General features: G+C 36.1%; 1 protein-coding gene across 8 annotated transcripts in view; it reads right to left on the bottom strand.

The window, feature by feature from the left end:
- The window catches only part of SYT14 (synaptotagmin 14), a 104,611-nt gene that overhangs the window by 20,584 nt on the left and 61,862 nt on the right, over positions 1-22,165 (bottom strand). For 4 of the 8 annotated variants that reach the window (XM_072856851.1, XM_072856847.1, XM_072856846.1 and 1 more), the window contains 4 exons: positions 21,242-21,510; positions 19,720-19,755; positions 18,819-19,268; positions 2,598-2,787 (listed from right to left, as the gene is read on the bottom strand). In XM_072856851.1, the coding sequence (XP_072712952.1) occupies positions 2,598-2,787; positions 18,819-19,268; positions 19,720-19,755; positions 21,242-21,510 (945 nt within the window). The remainder of the gene's footprint in view (positions 1-2,597; positions 2,788-18,818; positions 19,269-19,719; positions 19,756-21,241; positions 21,511-22,165) is intronic. The other 4 variants (XM_072856853.1, XM_072856852.1, XM_072856849.1 and 1 more) reach the window with 1 other exon arrangement.

Raw genomic sequence — 22,165 nt, 5'->3', positions numbered from 1 at the left:
TCTTGAGTAGTGATGGACTTGGGCATGAGAATGACTCTAATCTAATCTCTAAAAATAGCTGGGGGATGCTTACATCTGAAATTCAACTGTGGGTCTCTATTTAAAATGTAAAGATCTCACTTGTTAAAATCCATGTATTTATGGATTTAATGTGTGTTTGCATGCATACACACACATGCATTTATGTGCAAAAGCTCATACCCCATTTCAACAAAATTTTAAAGGATATTAAGAAGCATCTTTTTCTTGGACAAAATATTAACTGTCACACACAGAGAAATGAAGACACATTCTAACATAAAATGTTATTGCCTGCAGGATTTGGCGTATTTGCCTTTACTCAGTTGCTAAATGAGTTACTATATAACATATAAATATGCAGCAGAGGGAGTATATACTACCAAGAAGCAGAAATGTAGGACTCAATCCATATTTGCTGCAGAAGCATTTCACAAAAATTGCATAGGTTCACAACCCCTAGACTACAGAAAGGATCGTATGTAGGAAAGAATAATTGCTTCCCTTCCTATCTTAGTTTCTCAAGACCTGAATGAAAACTGACCTGTGCATGTACTTTGCAGCACTTCTCAGGATTTTGGACCACTGATGGTCCAAACAACAAATTTGATCAGAGCATTTCATCATCAACCCTATGGGCCTTAGTCTTCATTTTGTGGAAATGATGGCACAGAGGGAGGCTGGTACATGTCCACGGTGCAGTTGACAGGGAGTTAGGAAATGGCGGTGGTATGCACCTGCGTCCAGGACTATACAAGAAGGTGCTACCCCTGCCAGGGGGGAGGGGAGGAGGACGGCACAAAACAGCCCACAGGAGAAATTTGGATTCCACAGTATTCTGTGCACGGTCTTACCAGACCCAGAAAGTGCACAAATGTCCAGCTTTCTAGAAAGAACAGAACTCCAAACCTACATTTTGCCTAAGCAGAACTGGACTATTATTATTATGAATGTCAAAACTTCCCCCTAATCCTTCACAGGGAATGACAAAAGGTAGCACACAAGATCTTCCCTCCAAAAAGGTTAGACAGAACATGGTATTACAGGGCTATGTGCCATGTTCTGTGCTGCTTTCTTGCAATCTGAAACAGATTTTTGACCCCAGTGACACACACAACTGTTAGCTAGACAGCATGGGCCCACAGAGCACATTTGGGGAATTAACATACCAGGGAATGAACATATCTGTCTTCAAAACAAGTACTGAACCCCCATCTAACTTGCATATTCTAAATATTAAGAAAAACTTGGCATTCTCTAGAGATTCCAGAAAGATAAGCATAAGCCACCTACTGTGTTCTGCTTTAAGGGAACACATGGTCCCTTCTTTCCAGGTCTTCTCTCCTGTTCATTCCTTCCCCCACCCCAGTGTCCTTGGTCCTTCTTGGCTTTCCCCCTCTATTTCTATGCTTTGTCTTCAAATAGGTGACTCTGGGGCAGCTACCTAATTATATAAAAGTATTAGAGATTCTTCTTTTGCCTTCCTTCTCTGGGCATGTTAACAAGCCTAGCTCCATCAGTGTGAAAAGTATAAAGAAAGCAAAGCAGAGTAAGGCTGAACCAAATGTAGTTAACAAATGGAATAAAACATGGGTCAAGAAAGAAAGAGGAGAGCAACAGTCTCAAGTTGTTTGGCTTACTTCCTAAACTGTGAAGACAAAGTGAGATGTGCAAACCACTTATAAAATGTTGGCAGCCTGCTACATAATCTAGTAGTGTCAGATAATCTGCTAGCGCCATACAAATTTGGGGATTAAGAAACAGAAAGAGGGGCTAAAACCTAAGCCTCCAGACAAAATCAAGAGGAACAGGCAGGTATGTCTGGCTACAACTTAGGCAAATCAGACCCATCATCTAAAAAGCAATAAAAAATATTTTTTAAAAAAAGTTCATTACTGAACTTTCTCAAGCTATATCAAAGAATTAGAGACAGTAAAACCATTCTGTGTGTGTGACATTCCATCTGGCTCCAATTTAAAAGTATATTAAGTTTACAGCTATTTCAGACAAATGTATTTTTGAACAAATGCTTGAACACACAGTTCAAGTCCTTTCCAATGACGAACATTCCTTCTGCACAGTATACGTTCCAAAGGTCTCAATTTGTTTCTCTGTTGTCTTCACTGACATTCCCAAGTAACATACATTACTACCACATATACACAGGCACATAAGCAATTAAAGACTGCAGTATCAATCCCTCTAGGAACAGGAATAAGTGTTGAAAGTGTTTATATTAATATTAGCTGGCATGTACTTTCTCTTTAAACACCAACTTTTTATTCTTGGCCTGTGATGTGAGGCATTAGTAATTTAGCAATTAATCATTATGATAAAGGTAATTTATTAGTCAGTTATAATGAAAAATTAAAACAGTCTTGTCAACTTACAATTAATATTTTGAATTTTAGATTTTTGCTATTTCCCAACTGACTAGAAATATAAAACATGAAAGAGATTAGTTGATGATTGCTCTATTTCATTTTGATTGGGTAAGACTAAATGATAGGATTGAAGTCCTTGCTACCAAGAGCCCCACCAGTACAGAAGCATTAGGATGAAAAAAGATTTTCACTCACTGGGTGGTCTGTTCGCTGCCAAGTTTTTGAAGTGGCTGCCTTTTATCACTTCTGCTGATAATCTTCCAGTTGTAGCATTATAAAGGAGGCCAATGAGGATTTCTGGAGCTGAGCCATGTACCAGAGACTGACAAGAGGAGGTACTTTCACTGCAGGACACTTCTGACATGCTCATTTGAGAGTCACAACCCTATAAAACAGATAAAAAGTTCTATGTATTTTATGCAATGATGTTACTGGGAAGTCAATTTTTAGAATAATGCATAGAAAATTAGGAAAGCAACATACTGACAATAACAGAAGTTCCATTCAATCACCCAGTCAGAAATGTACATCCTTAATATATACTCAGTTTGCACATGTTAGAGGTAACAAAGACTAAAGCGGTCTGGAATGAAAAGAATTCGTAATTTTGTGTTTCCATTGCTTCATAATTCAGGAGAAATAATAGCAGAAGATGAAGAGCATCCTTTATGGTCCTTATTTACTTCAATTGCTAAGATAAGACCTGTAACATAATTTGTCAGCATCCTGGAGAACATTAAACCTTGGATCTCTTACTTTCCAAAACTGGAAAACACTAGTGGGACTTTGAAGATAATAAAATGCAGGAAATTCTTATTCATCCTTTGTTATTCTCTAGACTGAGAATTTATGAGTAGCAAAATAACAGAACACATGCAAATAGAAAAATGCACTGTCTAGAATAAATTAGCTTACAAAGAATTTAATTGATCCAGGGATAAAGAATTGCAATAGAACCTTTGTCTTGGGTGGGAAAGGAAGAATTCCATCCTAAGGTTCAGCAAGTGATGCTTTAATTTCCACCCCGCAAGCTTCCAAAAAATTCAGATCTCTCATGCATTCTCACCATGTCATATCTTTGACGGGAGCTTCTAATATTCATTTTTATCATTTTAACCCCTCATTACTGGCCTTAAAAAAAGAAAAAATATAGACTAATGCTAATCATACCATAGTGGTTCCTACTTTCATTTCTTGGTTTCATGCACTGGCACATAGAGTTATACCACTGAAAACAAGAAACTGGACGGAATCTAGCCAACAGCAGGGCAATTTGCTTGGTAGCTGGGAAGAGACTTTTGAATTATCAGTATATCCCTTCATGATTCTCTCAGAAAAAACATAAATTGGATACACAGATTTTTCAAATATGGCTTGACTCATTTGGGAATCTGGCAGCACTCTTTCAAGGAGTCATGATAATTTTGTGAAGCTGATTCTTCCAGATTCCAAATGTCTCTATCATTTCCAGCAACAGCTGACATGGGCGTGAGATCAGTCCTTAAACCTAAATAGCACAAATCCTCATCAAGATAAAAGTTAACTTTAAAAGCAAGTAACTTAATCTGACATATAAAGCCCAAATGCATTACAGAATCTCAAATTATAGAAGACATGATACCTACAAGAAATTAAGAACCTACAATAATATCCCTCATACTGACATTTTAACTAGTTCTTCTCAATAGAATATTTCTAAGAAGTCTGGCAGAAGTTTCAAGTAGCAATCCAGTTCCTCATTAATAAACATTCACTGTTGTTAGCAAATGTATTCTCACTACTAAAGAAGGACCTCAACAAAATTCTCTGACTTCCATCCCCCAAGCTGCAAATTCTGGATTTACGATCTTTGGTTATTTCTCCAAAAGCTCTTTATTCAACTCCAAGAATAAATTTCAAATGGGTTGCAAATTGTAAATTGCTGAAAATGAATTACAAGTATACATTCATTCTCTGGTTCTTGGCACTCACAAAACAGGAAACTTTTGATTCCTAACTTCAACAGTAAAATACAAAATGGAGAGTTTAAAAGAAAGATGACTTGATTCAGCAGTCACAGTACACACTGCACACTTGAAAGACAGCCTGTCACAACTGCAGCTATTAGGTTTTCTGGTCTTTTAAAATTGTAACACATTATCCCTGTGCTGCTTATTCATCTTATTTTGTTGGGCCAGGAATTTAACCACAGTCAACCTGATACTGTTCAAAGCTTAGGTCTCAAATTTGATTGTGATCACGCTACAAGTCCACAAAAAAGACGTAACACAAAGCGGGCAGCTGGGTAACACTCCCTCACAAACCATCAAAGGGTTTTGACATCTGTACTGAGAGAAGGTGACAATAGCATGTTTTGCTAATTGTGACTTATTTGTAAAGTTTACTGAAGTTCTAATAGGGACTCAGTCTAAATCAGTTTATGACAGAGTTAAACTGATTACAGTGGGTATCAGAATAAGGTTTAGAATGCTAGAAATAGTAAATGAGTGATGACTGAGAGGGAATAAGTCCTGAAGTACTTTGAAAGGGAAGACAAGTAGCTTCTGTGTGATATAATAGAGAAGGGGGAAAACAACTGAAAAATGAAACAAGTGTGATATTACAAAGTTACATAAGGATGGGCTAGAAAATAATCCCTTTACAGCAGAATCCTCAGTGGATGCGAGAAGGACAAGACTGCATTTGACAAGGCCAGAGAAAAGGATCTCACCAGCTCAATGGTGGGATGAGAAGACCTAGGTGATGCTTCAGATCTGTAAATGGATGGAAATGCAACTAAGTGGCTGTACCTTAGAACTGTTGCACAGAAAGAACTGGTAGATATAGCCTTGATGACAATCTGGAGAGAGGGTCTAACTTAAATGTTTTGCTACAATATTTTCTAAAAGAAAATATTTTGCCTTTTGTTCTGAGACAGGTGGCAGGTCTGAAACAAACAAAAGCATGTTGTTTAATCCTTAGTATATAATAAACTTATGAATCTCCTTCCTACAAAATGTTGTGGTGACAGAAGTTTAGAGACATTAAAATAAAGCAACTAAATTCACTGAAGAAACAATCTAAACAAGATTTTGTTTTCCATTTCACATAAAAAAAAGACTCCAACCCATTTTGTTTGATGCTGACCCAAATGTATTTTGAAAAATACTCTGCTTTTCCGTTATGAACTGGAAAATCCTAATATAAAAGAAAGTGAGATGTTAAGAAGAAAAATGAAGCAGTGAGGTGTGAAGCAGATTAGAAGACAGACTGATGTTACTGAGTAAAAACAGGGTTAAACGACATAAACCAAAGTATAATTTCTGTGTCTATGAGAAAAAGAGGAAGGTGAGGTTGTATTTTGTTAGTTTTCTTTTGAAAGAAAACAGAAAGATCCTATGGGGAAGAGAAGAAGAAACAGGAATCAGGGAAGGTGAAGAGACAGCTGAGATCAACAGGGCTCAGATCAACAACTGAAGGAAGACTTTTCATTGCAGGACAAAGTTAAAATCAGGGCTACTGAGTATTGTTAGATGTCTTCTCAAAAGTATTTTCTCCAGCACAGAGTTTATTGATCACATTGTGGAAATCTATTCATTGTTTTACATAAGGTATTCCATGATAATCACATCTGTTGGTAAGTAACCTGACTTTGTGTTAAGTCCTTAAGCTGCACTAGAATTAAAAGTAACAGTTTTTCAAGTCTCTGTTTAGAGTTTGTTTTCTGTTTACATAGTCAAAATTCAAGAAGAGTGCTAACAAACTCATCAAGAAAAAGGCAAGACAAGAAGTTACATTTTTACCTGCTCAAAATATAAGCTTCATGATCACGTGCCAAACTGTAAAATATTAACACTGAAATTGCTAACTGGTGAATATAAACTTAGCTACGACGAAGCTTTCATCTCATAACAACATTACAGTGCTACCAGATGCTTTTCATCTCCGTATAGATCTGCATTCAATCTATCTGTAAATCCATTTGTAGGCCACTTTGACACTGTAGCTTCACCGTGGGAAATGTAATATTTAGACCAAAAGCTACTATTTGAAATAATCTGTCTACATACGTTTATTTTTATAACTCCTCCCTCTCTTCCTCTGTAACACTGTGTGTATTTTAATAAGCAGGGAAAAAAAGGACTAAGGTTCCATAATAGCAAAAGCCTTTCAAGGTCAGTGAAGCACCAGAATAGCCTAGTAAGAACTGTTGTAAAATATTTAAAGCAGATTTTTAAGAACTTAGATGAATTGTCAAGGTATTGATGATCTGGCCACAGTGCAAGGAGCTGTCTCTTGAGGTTGCCTCCAGCATATTAATGCTAAATCTCTAACCTATTTTTGTCAATTTAACCATAACAAAAATATATTAACAGTAAACACAAGCAAAAAACATTAGATAAAGTCTATTCCAAATATTTGGTTCAAAGGTCTGTCTTACTACAGTAAACTACAAATTTTCAGCTTTTCTATTTTATAACACAGAGCTTTGCGCAAAGGACCTAAACTTTTCCCGTATACACTTTTCCCGTGTACACTTTGTGTACAAAGTACACAAGGACAGTACTTTATTACAAAGTTAGGCGGATTTTATTTGATCAACACTTACAAGAATAGCTGATTTTCACTGGATTATAACAGTAATATGTGTTATATGCTACAAAAACTTAATTACTAATTCTCCAAGCTATTGTCCTTGATGACTTCTTTGCATATATTATCTAGGGAAGAAACATCACTTTTTAATAAATATATAATAAAAACATTCCCATTAAGTGGTATTTGTACTTTACATGTTCCTATTGTAGAAAAGTTGGCAATCAAAAAAAAGAACACTCTTTTTTCCCTAGTGCCAATGGAAGTGAACACATACAATGCATGATGTCAGACCTGAACCCCTAAGAAGTATTTTCAATAATCTTTTTCTCTGCTCTCTGACAAATAGAGAATCCTGTATTTGCAACAGTGATAATATATGTAAAATGTATTTATTTGTCTTCCTTCACCATAACTCCATGGAAACGGGGTATTTGTTACTTACATATTCATCTCCTACTGTTATTTTTCTATACCCTGAAGTTCTGCTTATGAATTCTGCTCTTACGCCAACCAGAGTTAATCACAGGGAATAAGGTGGCCATGCTCTGAGGGCAGTTAAAAGTTCATTTTCCTCATTGCACAGGTTAAAATCATGCCTCTGTAGGCTCACGAAACAAGAACATCTGATTCTCTTGGCTTTTCAAAATACACACAGGAAAGATGAAACCTTGCTGACAATCCTTCGGCAACAAAAATCTGATTCACAGCATGTTACTTGTCAAAATGTCTCTCTCAAATTTAAAATGTTAATGTTATAACACTAATCCCTTAAAGAACTTTTTTGCACATTACTTTCTTCTACTTCTATATCAATACAACTGAGAGGTTAGGGAAGGAAATCTGAATCCTAGAAGGCAAGAGAGGGAACTGAATCCAGGTCTCCAACATTTTAGATAAAAGTATTCATCTCTGTTAATCACCAGCCCAGTGCTGAACCCTGAAGCTACTGTTCCACTTTGAGGCAAAAGCTTGCTGAGGTGATGAGAGCACTCAGGCACCAAACAGGCTCCAGACCAGCTCTTAGCCTGGAGCCCATCCCCTACTTCTGCTCTGAGAGCCGGAGAGGAGGAGAAAATTGAACCTAGAGGCTCCACATCCCTCATTAGTAGCTTAAGCACAAGATAGTTTATAAAAAACATGTTTCAAAGCTAAAATACTTCTGAAAAAATATCAAGATCATTCCTGGGCAAGAGAACTTAAACCACCTGAAGAACTCAGCCCAGAAAAGAGGGATGTAAAATAATTAGGAATGTCAAAGAATGGAGCTTTATAATTTTGAATTCTGGCATTTAAATCCCACTTATGTGCTATACTGGACACTTTGATGCTTTTGCAGAGATGTTTGCCTCAATTACTCATCAATTCTGCTTCTGTTTCCCCTAACTCATGGAAGAACTGTGAGGATGTGAGGATTGATATACTTGAAAAAATGAAGTCCTCAAAAATACAATAATCCTAAAAAAACCAGTTCCTTAAACTAAACAATTGATACTCTTTCTGTATACTAATACCTGCAGGAAGTATCAACTTTTTGTTTCTAAAAGTAGAACTCAAGTGTTACATGATGCTCAAAACAATATTAAATGTTTGAAATAATAAGATTATTATTATTGATTAATAATAAAATCTAGCAAAGATGTTGCAAAATAAGAATGAAATGAAGAAGCAAGTGCCAAAAAAGGTCTTTTTTTTTTTAATTAAAAAAAGGTTTCTTTCTGTACTGTATACTATTGTCATTTTGAGGCTTTGGCGATTTTAAAAAATATCTGATTTTAAATAGGGTCAATCTGGATGTTCTAGCTGTTGGTTGGGATTTTTTGTTTGTTTGTTTGGTTGGTTGGTTTTTTTAGAGAAAACCAATACTTTTGGAATCGTACAAAGCTACCTATCTTCACAACACATTAGGGAAGAAATTCCAATTCCTATTGTAGCTGACTGTCCTGTATAGTAAAATTAAGAGAACATATAGTTATCAGTATTTTGCTTTAAACTAATAACCTGAACTTGAAAACACTGAAACATATAGTTTTAGGCATCTCACAAAGATTCAAGTTTAGGAAAGCATCATTATTTATGACAGGTAATTATTTGGGTTTTTGCTTAATAGCTTCCTTGAAGCACATTCCAATTAAGTATAATGTGCATTTTTATTCATGTACTTAACACTTTACAGTATTAATATCTAAGTCAACTTAAATCACAAACATGAAAGTAAATATTCTAACAATATTTCCACTATGCAACTTGATTTTAGGAAACAAAACATTTATTTGGGTAGAATGACATGCTTTAAAAATTACCAGGATTTGCTACTCAAAAATTCCAATTTAAAAATCTTTAGCAAATAAATACATTCAACATTGATGGTATTCACATCAAATATGGAATTGTTTTGATTATTAAATTACTATTAATGTAGTTGAAAATCAGATTATCTGAAGTGATAAAATTCACATTTCTCATCAAAAGCTTCTGCTCTACCTTGATTATTACTCTCAAGAGAAAAAAACTTCTAGATATAGAATTTTACAAAACACATTTTCTCACAGATGAAACACTGGAAAATGGAGATCAAATGCAAAATAATAATTCTTTCATTCACTACAGTTAAGGGACTAAAACCTTAAACATTCTATGCACAGCTGAATTTACCATAGATACTGTAATGTACAGAGCTATAAAACCTTAGATACATGATGATACTACACAAATTTCAATTTTAAAGTAATTTAGAATTAATCAATTTTAATGAAAATTAAAAACTTTGTGGGTTTTCTAATAAGAAGAATACAGTATTATTAAAATAAGGTTTGTTTTCAGACTTTAGATACCATAATTAGTCATAAAATGAAAATGACAAAATAAAATGCGTATTTTCTGAATAATTTCTGAATAATTTCCACTTCTCTGAAAGATTTTGAACAAGTTCACAGCAAGATTTCTGTGTTGCTTTTCCTATTTCATCAGAACTTGCTATTAGCACTTTGTGTCTGAAAGTTTTTAAAATGATCAGCTCTGCAGAAGAAAACATTAATTCTCTAGAGAAAGGGAAACATTTTAAGTTTTCTGTAACTTCTATTTGTCTGCATTTAAATTACACCTTTGTCTTCCTTGTCACATTACGAAAGGTCACCTAGTTGTTCCATAGACTTAATGGGCCTGAAATTTGCACAGCAAACCCGAGAAGCAGTGGAGGCAATTGGAAATGAATGTTCAACGGAATTTAGAGCATTTACAAAAGTGCTCTGTTTTTACATTGCAAAATTCTACCAGCTTTTTATACAGCCATGGGCAAGGGGAGGAAAAAAGGCAAGAGGCCTTTTATTATTGAATTCTGTTCTGTTTTCTGAGATAAGACATGTAGCAGAAAGAAACATTTAAGCACTAAAAGCTGTTAGATGTTTGTGCTAGCAATTTGGTTAAGAACATCTGACACAAAATGCAGACATTTTACCTGCACTCCTGGTGAAGCTATGCTAACAGCTCCTACCCAGACTGACTCACACCTCCCCCTCTCTTTACTCCCTGTCAAACTTGTAAGACCACGGAGATGTTACTGTGGGACAGCTTCCAAGACCACAGACTTCTGTAAATGACAATGCTCTGTCCAGATGGAGTTACTCTCTATGCTCATTGGGGAGATCAATGGCAAATAACTTCATTTTTCTCTTTTCTCTCTTGATTACAGTTTCAAACTGGGAAAACGGAAGATTCAGTGATCAAACAGTAAGCATAATTTATGAGTAGTCCATCTATAGACTAGTATTTGATTGCATAAACATTCATGCAATTATTTTTCACAATGAACAAATCCATAACATTAAAGGTATGTTTATAACTCATTTGTCAGTTAAACTGTTTGTGATTAACAGTTCACCCAGCTCTAATTTAATCTGCTAGTGGTACCCCTTTTGATTTGTTCAGGTCATGTTTAATCTCATGATCTGAGGATCACCAGTTGTTTGCAGTTGGAAGGGATCTGCTTCAGTTCTTAGAGCTATCATACACACCACAATGAAGGGCAAGAGGCGGAGATAAGCTGGATTCTCCTGGGGCCAGCTGACAGCTGATTAAGCCCAACAGAAAGACAGGAGCTGTGAAAAATGCAGCTGAAGGTCAGACAATACCAGGGCCAAGCCTGACAAGAGGCTAACACACTCAGACTAAAAGGATCCCTTGCTAAAGGCACCCTATGAACAGAAATGTTTATCTGATACCAAACACAGGCTGCTTGAATATACAAAAGGAGTGATTACCTGGAGATCCTCAAGTCTGAAATGAAGAACGCTAATGAAGACCACTTACCCTATACTGCAAAGCCCAGGAGAAGAAGAATCACCCAGTAAGTAAACCAAAAACTAAAATTAAAAATTCCACAAACATCTAAGTTATAAATTTGCAGATTAGGTAACTTCATCTGTACAACGGTCTGATCAGGATTTCCCCCAGCTGGAATAAATTGGAGGAAAACACTGCACATGCTTTTGCTGAAGGGTACTCAAACCTGCAAACAGAACTGTTTCTGTGTTTTTCCTTTTTCTTGTTTCCTTGAAAGACAGTAACGAAAGTGAGAAGATGTTTGTGTGTACACATACATGCAAACAAGAAAGAATTCAAATTATAAGAAAATAAAATAGTTGGGAAACTCAGTATCTCTAAGGGAAACAAATTTCACTTGGATTCATAAGTTAAAGAATATATCTCCACTGATAATGTTGCTTGAGGAAGATTAAGCAGCAGCTTTTAGTCTTCAAGAATGGAAACTTCATGCTAGTGACAACCTTGATAATCTTTACTTGTAACTCTCTACAAAGCCACTTCTGGGACATTTACAGTATGTTTTTATAGTATGATTATTTTCCTTACTGCTCTTTGAAATTGCAGTCCAGATGGGGAGATCATACTTATGCCACAGAGAATGATAGTCTGAGAATCTCACAGATACCCGATGAAATTCTCATTTTTCTAGCTTTATGTATTGATGAGCTTCCCCTCCCCCCCCCCCCCCCCCCATTTTATTTTGTTAAAGATGATCAAAACTAGACATACAATTCTAGACAATATGTTTGTCACTGATGGACTGGCTTTCTGAGGAAATGAGTATTGCTCAAGAGGATTACTTTGATTTAATCTAGAACAGTCATTCACAGCCTGTGATTTGACTGGAGGCATTTTAGAGACTGAAAAGCATCATCACACACTCAAAATAGTAATCCCATGTCTGAAACAGTTTCCATTATTTTCTGACCCAACTATCAAAGATTGTGGGGATCAAACTGAGTAAATAACTTTTTTGAAGCAACTCATTGATTAAGGGCAAAAGATAGCAGTTTTTAATTGTTATTTTACTCAGTGTACAGATATTAAGATAGAGACACAACAAACAATCTTTATTCTGGCTACATGAGCAACTGAGGATTTTGAGGAAACAGATGAAATTCTTCACATTGCTGACTTCAAAGAATTCTCCCAATATCCTACATTCAGCATCATGGTAATAGATCTAGTTACCAAAGTAGGAACTTGCCTCCTATCTGGATATCAGCAATGCAGTTGAAAGTTAATGTTAAATTCAAGTTCTGGTTTTGCTAATGTGTTGAAGAAAGCCCTGGTGTTATGCTGGCATTTTTAAACCTCTAAAACCTGAAGTCCAGGTGGACTTTGTTAACACTGCCATGGCAGTGGCCTGTACATTCAGAATGCTTTGACTGTCCATATTGGTCAGCATATCCCAGAAATGGTGTATAAGTACCACTTTGATAGCATTTTTATTAGCTCTATTATCCATGACTGTCAGCAATAACAGGAATCAAATTATTCTGCTTCTATCTTACAAAAAAGTCCAGCAATAAAGGCTAGAAATTAATTGAGAAATGTGGTGGATGTACAAGATTCAACTAAGGGCTCTCAGAACCTCATAAGAAGTCAGAAGCTTGTTTCCAGAGAATTAGGATTTTACATCTGGAAAAGCTTTATACTCTTTAAATTACTGATAGAACAGGAATCACAACCCTAGCTAGCCTAGACATGGCAGAATAACACCCCTTGATTGTTGCTTTGCAGAAAGCTTCCTGAAATGATCTTGGATTTGATTTTCAATGGACAAATAGCAGCAATATGGCCCACAGCTATGATTGTATAAGGCAGAGCATTCTGATGACAAAGATCCTTCTCTTGACCACAGTGGAGATAGCAAATAACCCATGAAAGGGCTGAAGTACTGAATTTAGTTATAGAGTTTAAAGCAACTTGCAAGGGATTCATTCAAATAACTGGATATGAATTTCTGTACAGGATGAGGAAACATCCTAGCATTTCTGGATAGCTCACTTGAGAGGCTTGTTCAGTCTGTGATAGAAATAACTGTATCACCCTCCAGGACAGTAATCAATTATCAAAAACAAGCAGCATATGTTGAAACTGGTCAATCATTTTGCTCCTGAGATGACAGAATGGCTGCAGTCACCTGAGACCAGCTGTGACTGGAAAAAAAAAAAAAATTCTTGAAAACTATCTAAAAGTGTTCTACAAAGTATCACGGTTATTCTATATGGGACTGAAACAGCCTCACAGTCTCAATGCCTAGTCCAGTGCTTCTTGGATGAATAGTCTAATTATATGCCAAAATTTGCCATGAATTATTTACAGAAGAATTTTTACATAAGAAAAAATCAGGAGCAAATAGCATTGATTTGGAAAGCCAACTAATTTTTAACTGTGATGACTGAACTTATCCAGTGGGAGGTCATTATAATCTGGTCAGATTCTAGATGAGTTCTTGAAATGTGCATCTGTCAGAACAGTGCAGACACACCATAGGCTTTAGAGCACAGCAGCCACAGTTGTCTTTGGGTTCCTCCCCGCCCCCTCGCCCCATATCCTGATGAAGACCTGAGCAGAGCGAGCCATGGGTTAGTGCTTACCATCTCGGCTGCCAGGAGCAGTGCTCAGGGAACACCACGCAAAGGTACACAATTTGAGGCAGCCATGACACTGAGAAGACAACGGCTGCTGCTTGCTGATACTGTCGTGAAACCCTGCACAACCAACCAAATGCAGGGAGTCCATTTGCCAAGTACTGTCAAATTCTCCTGCAGCCTCAGTAACATGATCACCATTTTCCAATCCTCTAATAATTTTCTTCAAAGAAATCACAAGAGTCATCTTTCTTATTATGTCAAAGGACTAATTCTGATCTTCCACGTTTTACACCACTAACTCAAATGAATTCAGCAAGCTATTCCCGAGACAAGAATGTGCTCAGTGTTTAAAGATAATTGCCCCTTACTTTGATGGACATAATTTTTACCATTTAACTGAAAGCATTTATGCACCATCACATAGGAACTGATCCTTTTAGGTAGAATTCTAGTTAAATAAAATACTATGAGAAAAATCTTTTGAGTCTCGTCTCCCCCCCCCCCCAGACAAGTCTTAGTCATTTTTTTGTTATCTGTTTTAAAGTATCATACTGGTAGCTACTATTTAGTAAAGATATGTTTATAGATATGAATTTTAGTATTTAGTCTTCCAAATATGATCCTGAATAGACCATGCCATAAGAACACAGTAGTAAAGTCACCAATAGGCCTAAGATACTGGGGTTTGCCCAAAGCTTGACAGCTCGACTCTATAATGGCCAAGAATTCACAAGAAAGAAATACCACTCTGAAAGCTTTTTTTCTGAGTTGATAAACCAATAAACACCATTAGAAAGAATACTGAAGATATGCCACACAAAGGGCAACATGGAACAAATGTCTTAAGCACAATGCATAAACCAACCTATACTAGACGATTAACCATCGTCTTTAAAGTGGAGAGACCATGCACGTGCGTGTGCAAGAGCGAGCATTTTTATACACTGCATGCATAAATGCCTTCACTCAAAAAAATTATAACTAAAATAATTATCGGACACTCTGGATATTTATAGTAAACATACACAAAATAATCCTTTAAGCACGTATGAATGTCTACACCACCCGTTCTTTATTATAGGGATCACATCTGGGAGCTCAATATGTTAGAAATGGAGAATGTTACAGAAAGAAAGAAAAATAAATTTCATTCTCCGCAGCAAACATCTTGTTATTGACAATACATAATGAACAATTACTAGATTTGCTTAGCAGGAAGAGGTGTGTTTCGGTCGTCGAAACTGTACTTCCAAAATCAATCAAAAAATCTAAACCATGATTGTTTGTTGTTATTCTACACCGAAAAGCAAGCTATGAGGTGGTGAACAGGATTACACTTGGTTTTTTCATCTTTTCCAAAGAGATTTCACTCAATAAACTGCTTATATGTTTTTATAATCACATCATACTGGAGGCTGTTGTTCAATGTCAGGAAAATTCCTTTGCTTAAGAAGAACGAAGAGCAACTAAAAACAGGTCCACGGGGATTTCTTGAAGAAAAATAAACAACATCACAATGGATTCTAAACTCCAAGGCGGGTGAACAAAAATTTGTCTCCCATTGTAGACTAAAAGGAAAATTTCTCTAAAAGGATCAAAAAAGGTCTTCCTAAGCAAACTATACTCAGACAAAACCACAATGTACAGCCCTGCTATTAACTTTTGATGCAATGGCCACTTTATATCAAATCCGAAAGGGACAGCCTCAGATCACAGTGACAACCGCACTCTGGCTAGCCCATATTGGTTCTGTTGCTTCTTCCTCACTCAAACATACACTGAACTTGGAAGGAAGGGTGTGATAAATAAGGGGGCTGCGGATACTGCGTGAGGAGGAATTCCCTGTTACGTGGGAGAACTGCAGCAACGCAGGACTGTTAAAGACAAACGGCAATAGGACTGTGGATAATAGCTGCCAATGCAAGATGTTATATGCAATGTAGGAAGGTGAGGAGTAGGGTGAAATCTTGGGTGAGGAAGATAATTTGTGAATATATTTCTAGATTTGAAGCCATGTGTAGCTTTGAAACCTATTTAAGGAACATACTAGCATCACGTACTCACCACAACACGTACTTATCCACATTTTAGGAATAACCAGAGAGTTGCAGGCCCACTCATGTGAGCAGGCCATTATGTTTCAAAGACACTGAACTTGCTGGTCTACCTTTAACCAGATTCCCTTGTGAATAGCTTTAAGGTATACCTGAAAAAACACTAAACTTCACAGGATATGAACTGTTCTTATACAATCAGAAGGCAGATGATTAGCTAATAAAATACATAAATATAATATCAGGCACAGACAGAAGCAAATAAAATATGTTTCTACAGAAGAGATTAGCATAGATGTTTCAATGGATTAGGAAGTTTCAGTGACAGAAGGTATATTTAATATATAAAATCCATATAATGAGAAGCAGTAGAAAAAACCAGGGCAACTGTCATGTGTCCAAGAAATATCTTCTAAAAAAGCTGTCAAATACAAACACTTCACAGCAACAAAACATTCTGCAACTGAACAAGGCAAATTTAATTCAGAATTTACAATGTACCTCATCATGGATTTTATTACAAAAACCCCTGAACAGCTGGATCTCTCCAAATTGAAACAACATTTACCTTCTCCTGTTAAATAACTCCTGCCTGGCATTTATGATTAGTTGGACATAAAGATTGTTGTTGGTTTATTCTAACAGAAGGACAGTTGAGAAGGAATATGACCAACGCACATAAATAGACCCAGAGGCAAAGACCTGAGAAGGGTAAAACCTAATTAAGCTCAAGGACCATGCTGGCATAAGAACAAATGGTTATAAATTGGTCATGAAGAAATTCAGGTTGGAAATGAAACAACCTGATGTTTTCAGATGAAAATTCACAAATTTGTGGTCAGGATGACCTGGCTGTCTGTAATGGCAAGGGCTTGAACTCAAGTGACCCAGGATGCCATCCTCTTCCAGTCATACATCCTAAAAACACAATAAATCTTAACATTCTTGCAAAATAACTATATGTTAAATCCTGTAACAGATCTAGTCACTGAAAAAATATGATATTGGTTATAAACAATAATAGAAAAATACCTATAAACTCAGATGTGAATGAATTTCCAGAGGTTTAAAAACTGATTTGTGTAGATCCAAAAAAACATGGATCCTCATTCAAGCTATCAAGACTATGAAGGTTCCTTTCCAGCAACAGGTAGGGCTAAGATAAATCTGCCTAAACCCCATTACAGCAACAAACTTTGGAAGATACTTTCACTGTCTACCAATGTTCCTTATTCTTGTTCCTTACCCCCAAAAATAAGGAGGAGAATAAAATGCAGATATGGCATTTTCATCACAGAAAATAAACAACAATCTTACCTTTGATGCCTTCTGGAATTTGTTTTTACTCTCCCTGCCACAAAAGCTCAAGAAAATACTATAGAAGAATAACCAATGCACATATGGGATATACCAATCAATCAAAAGCCTGGCCCACTCATTGGCCTTTTTCACTGACTTTGGTAAATTTTATACCAGAACCTATTGAAAACACACACAAATTTAGCAAGTACATTTACAATATTCAATGTTTTGTTTCACGGGGTCCTTTTTTCCTAGCTGTGAAATGAGCAAACTCTGCATTAGGGAAGTTCACACCAGGTAAGTGAATCGCTTCATCCTTGGAATAAGGAATCATAAGAAAACTGTCCTATTGTCAGTTGATCCTCCATCAGATCCAAGTTTTAGTCTCAGCTTTTACTAATTCTAATTAATATATTCTTAGTCATTAAATACAATGGCATTTTATTTTGAGTGTCTTTTGTAATACTCATGTTCAACAGAAATGCCATTTCAATTGATCCAAACTTTTTTTGAAAATGCAGAACAAATTCACTGCATTGTTTCACCTGAAAAAACCTCTTCCTTTCTTTCCCTTCTCATCCTCTTTTTCTTTTACTGACAGTTAAAAAACCCCCACAAAACACACACAATGTCCAAATAAGGATGACCTTGCTAAATCACCTTCTCTTTCCCCCCAAAGTCCATTATTTAGCACATATGCAGCTCTTAAAAGCAATGAACATTAAAGCAATCCTAGTCTAGGAAGCCCTGACCACAACATCACAAACATTCTCTTTCTGGACAAAAGCATACTTAAATACTTACAAAAAAGAAAAAGGAGATACTGATCACTGCCCATATAGTGATCTCCTGTGTTTTTTGATAGTGATACCTAAGTTTACCCTTAATTACTGTTGCGTTGCTTTATTAAAAATATTAAAGTTAAATCATTTTGGGGGACAAAAAATTTTGTTCATCAGATAGGTAAGGGGTTTTTTTCAGCAAACAAACATCCTTCTCAGTTTGAACTACTTTTCACACTATTTTTTACTTCAGACTGAAACAGATATCAATTATTTACAAGGTTCTACACTGAAGTTATTAAAAATGGCTTTGTGCTCTCAAAATTCCTCTTTCCTATCTTTCTTTCTTGAAAGGAAAATACCTATTGCAACCAAGATTTAATTGCAACAGATGGAGGGCACTCGGTACTATAGCTTTTTTTTTTTTCTCCCCTTTTTTTTAAAATTGAAATGCTGTGGGTAGCAGAGTAAAGATTATACTATTAAATACATATATATGCATTTGCATGTATACATATATACATATATTCACCACTATATCCCTATTTATAGAATGGAAATTTCTAAGTAATTAAAAGGAAAAATATGGGCAGCTTTTGCAGGTGGAAAGTGAATGTACTTACAGAAGCTCTAAGGAAATTATTGTTGTGCTAATACGGTGCTATGACTGTTGAAAAAAATCGAGTGGATGTGATGACTCTATAAATATACACTCTATTCTTACAAAATTCAGGACACTGTATATCACTGCATTCTTATTCTGCCTCATTTAATACTCACAGACAGACTGTAAGAAGGTTCCAGTATCACTGGCACTGACATCTTCCCTTGAAGATTCAATTTTGTTAAGTAAAAAATCTTTTCTCCCACAATCCTCTCTTTTTTCATGCGACGTACGCTGTACAGTCTAAAGCGAACTGCATAATTCCCAATCATCTCAGACTCAACGTGATTAAATTTGAATGTCTCTGTGAAGACAGGGCACGGTCCCCGCTGGATGCTGGTTTTTGCTCTCTGCTTCTTTATAGGGAGAAGAACTAGGTGTACTTGCCACGAGCTTCCACCTGTCCTGCTGTATGTGGGAATGTCTGTGACAGCTGTCACTGTCACCAAAAGCTTCTGTTCCTGTGAGTCATAGTCAAAAGTCACATCCAGTGTGCCATATTTAGCTACTGGCTCAGGATCAAAAGGTTTAGGAAGCTGTGAAGATGATCCTCGAGCTGACATATCCTGAAGAAGAAGAAGGAAAAAAAGCTTTTTATTTATTTATTTATTGTATTCCATTATTAAGTCTAGCATGGAAATATATGGCTTTCTCTACGCAATATGAAGTGACTATGATCTTTTTGTTCATTTCATAAACAAGGTAATTAAACACCGAAAGCCTGAGGAGATGGCTGACAAGCAGCCAAGAAGAAATCAAAAGACACTACCTGGCCAATACTGCCAAAAGCCAGGATCCAATCAGACAGAGCTCAGATTAAATTAGGCTGTATTTATGATCTCTTCTTCCATGCCCCATGTTAAAAACCATAGACATTTGTTACGAGATAGAACTACCTTATTTCTGTGCGAGTATAGATACATTTTTCAGTTAATATATTGCAGTCCTTTAAGAGCTGGCTAGTGACTGAGAGCACTGTGAGACTCCAGCAAAGAATACAGGAATTACAACACCTACTTGCACATGCAGCTCTTCTTGCAGTCCACAAGGGTTCTATAAATATGACAAAAATTATCATGGCTTATTAATGTAATTTTACTAGAACTGTGTAAGATGCATCTGTTTTGAACACACTTTCTGAACTTTCTGTAAACAGCATGAGTCCTAAAACCATATTTTAAACTTAATTTTTAAATCGTTCATTGTCAATTCAAGTCTTGAACAAAATATTGATCCCCTATATTGTTACAACAGCTAGTTTGATAGTGATACTGAAACACAAAATATTTACAAGTACAGGTTAACCTACTGTTCATGTACTAAGTTATTCCAAGTAGGTAAACCAAATGTATTTCCTGTGTATTTTCATATTATCAAAGATACGCTTGTTCATGTAAATGAATAGATGCCACAATAAAGCCTTTTGGATTAAAAAATGTTCTTATTTTAAACTGGTTGCTACATAGCTATGGGAATTCATTCCTCTGAAAGCTTCATTCTTCAAGTTGTTGAGTGGCTATAAAAAAAGTTGGCAGTATTCTCACTTCTTATTGGGTATGCTTACATTAATGACTGGTGTGACACAAAGTGGGAAGAACTAGGATTAGATTTGCTGCAATCTGTTAGGGTTCGAGGACCATATGTACACACTATATCTTTACCAGCAATGAAGTTCATACAGATTGTGGTCCTAGCTGATCATTAGGTATGCGTAGACAGCTAGCTACTGGGGAACCTTGCATTCACATAGCAGGTGGCACTTCCAGATGCTGCACCAACACCCCAGGTATGCAACATCAACTTACCAAGAGGTCTACTAAGACAGAAACAGCTGTTGGCACATCAGGAGTGCTCCCTAATATGCACTTCAAAACTTCAGGTAGAGAAAAAAAGACAGGTTTGTACCAAAAAGAGCCTCTTCTGCACATGACATCACTAATGTAGACTTATCCATAAATGTCAGCGCAGTAACTGGTTGTTAAAGACGTTTCAAGGAAATACATGTCAGAAAATATTATTTCTTCATAGTAAAAGTAAATAGATATCATTACAGTTTATAGCAGAAAAAAAAGGAAATTTAAATGGAACAAATCTCTATACTACCATCAACAATTAAAAAAAATTCTTTGTAATAATTTGTAATGATGTAATGATGTTTGAGAATTGCAATGATGTTTTACATTATGGGGTGTTCAGTCTGAAAAGTGTAAACAGATTTTTTTTTTTAGGTGTTTGAAAAATTATGTGGAAGAAAAAGAATTTTGACTACAGTCCTTATAGTGTAATGAAGTTTTCTGACTTGTTTAAAAAAAAATTCACTCTTACTGGGAGCTTGTTTGAAAGTTCAGATGCCATAAAGACAACTATGAAGAACAATCTGAAATCCTATTGTAATATTTTCTGACAAACTAACTTTTTTTAAATGAATGAGCTGCAATATTAGTGTTCATATATCTGTACATTGATCTTTAGGAAAAAAAAAATCTCTCAAAAGGTTGCACTGCATGACGCTTCAGAAGACTCAACTGTTTTCATTTACCTCTGGACTAAGGACAGCTGTGCTATCACTTGGTACATCCTCTTCATATCCTTTGTTATGAAAGCTTTCTATTTCGTGTCCCGTGCTTCCCTCACTTGGGCACTTATATGAACATCTTGGACTGTTGCTACACTGGGAAAATTCACATTTACTGTCTCCAACTTCAGAAGGTGTACATGAAAGATGAGGAGAACCGCTATCATCCTGGTATGGAGGCGGCTGCAGTTCATCTAGCGGAGGTGTTCTTCTCATCCTCTGAATGCAGTTCACTGCGAATAAGTGAAAATTCTTTACTTGCTTTCTGACTATTTACTGTTGAAACAGTTCTGTGGAAAATGGTAAGTCCAAATATCTGGACAGAGTATTCAAAATCTATAAATGTCTTTTTTTACTTTACATTTTAAATTAGATAACAAATACTACTAAAAAATATTTGTTTAAAAATGGAAACAAATGACGTCTCAGATGAAAGAGATGTGGGGAAAAGCAAAGTATTAAATATATAGTCACAATGGACTGTGTAAACCATATATAAATAAATATAGCACAAATATGACATGACAAAAATTCTAGGCTTGAATTTCAGGGATGCTTACCTTGCAAAAACCTTTGGATATCTTAAGTCAGATTCTGTGCAGGTGGAATGTAGACCAATTAAGGAAACAAAATATACTCCCTAAAGCCATGATATCAAACTTCTGATTACCTCCCATGCTGTTGCTCACCCAGGGAGATATTAAATTGAACTCTGAAGACAAATAAGGTACTAATAAAAGCAGACACAAGCCTTTTCACACAAGTGAACTCTGATCACCGGTGAATTTAACAAGGGAAGCAGTGTCTCAGATTCTTTATTACTTGTTAAGGACAGCTAAAGGGTACGTACCCAGTGTCTAGAAGTTAGACACTAGGTCCAGTCACTAA

Source organism: Ciconia boyciana, chromosome 3 (assembly GCF_034638445.1).
Source record: "Ciconia boyciana chromosome 3, ASM3463844v1, whole genome shotgun sequence".
Classification (NCBI taxonomy): domain Eukaryota; kingdom Metazoa; phylum Chordata; class Aves; order Ciconiiformes; family Ciconiidae; genus Ciconia; species Ciconia boyciana.
Note: the sequence above shows the minus strand (reverse complement) of the source record. Positions and strands in the feature narration are given on the sequence as shown.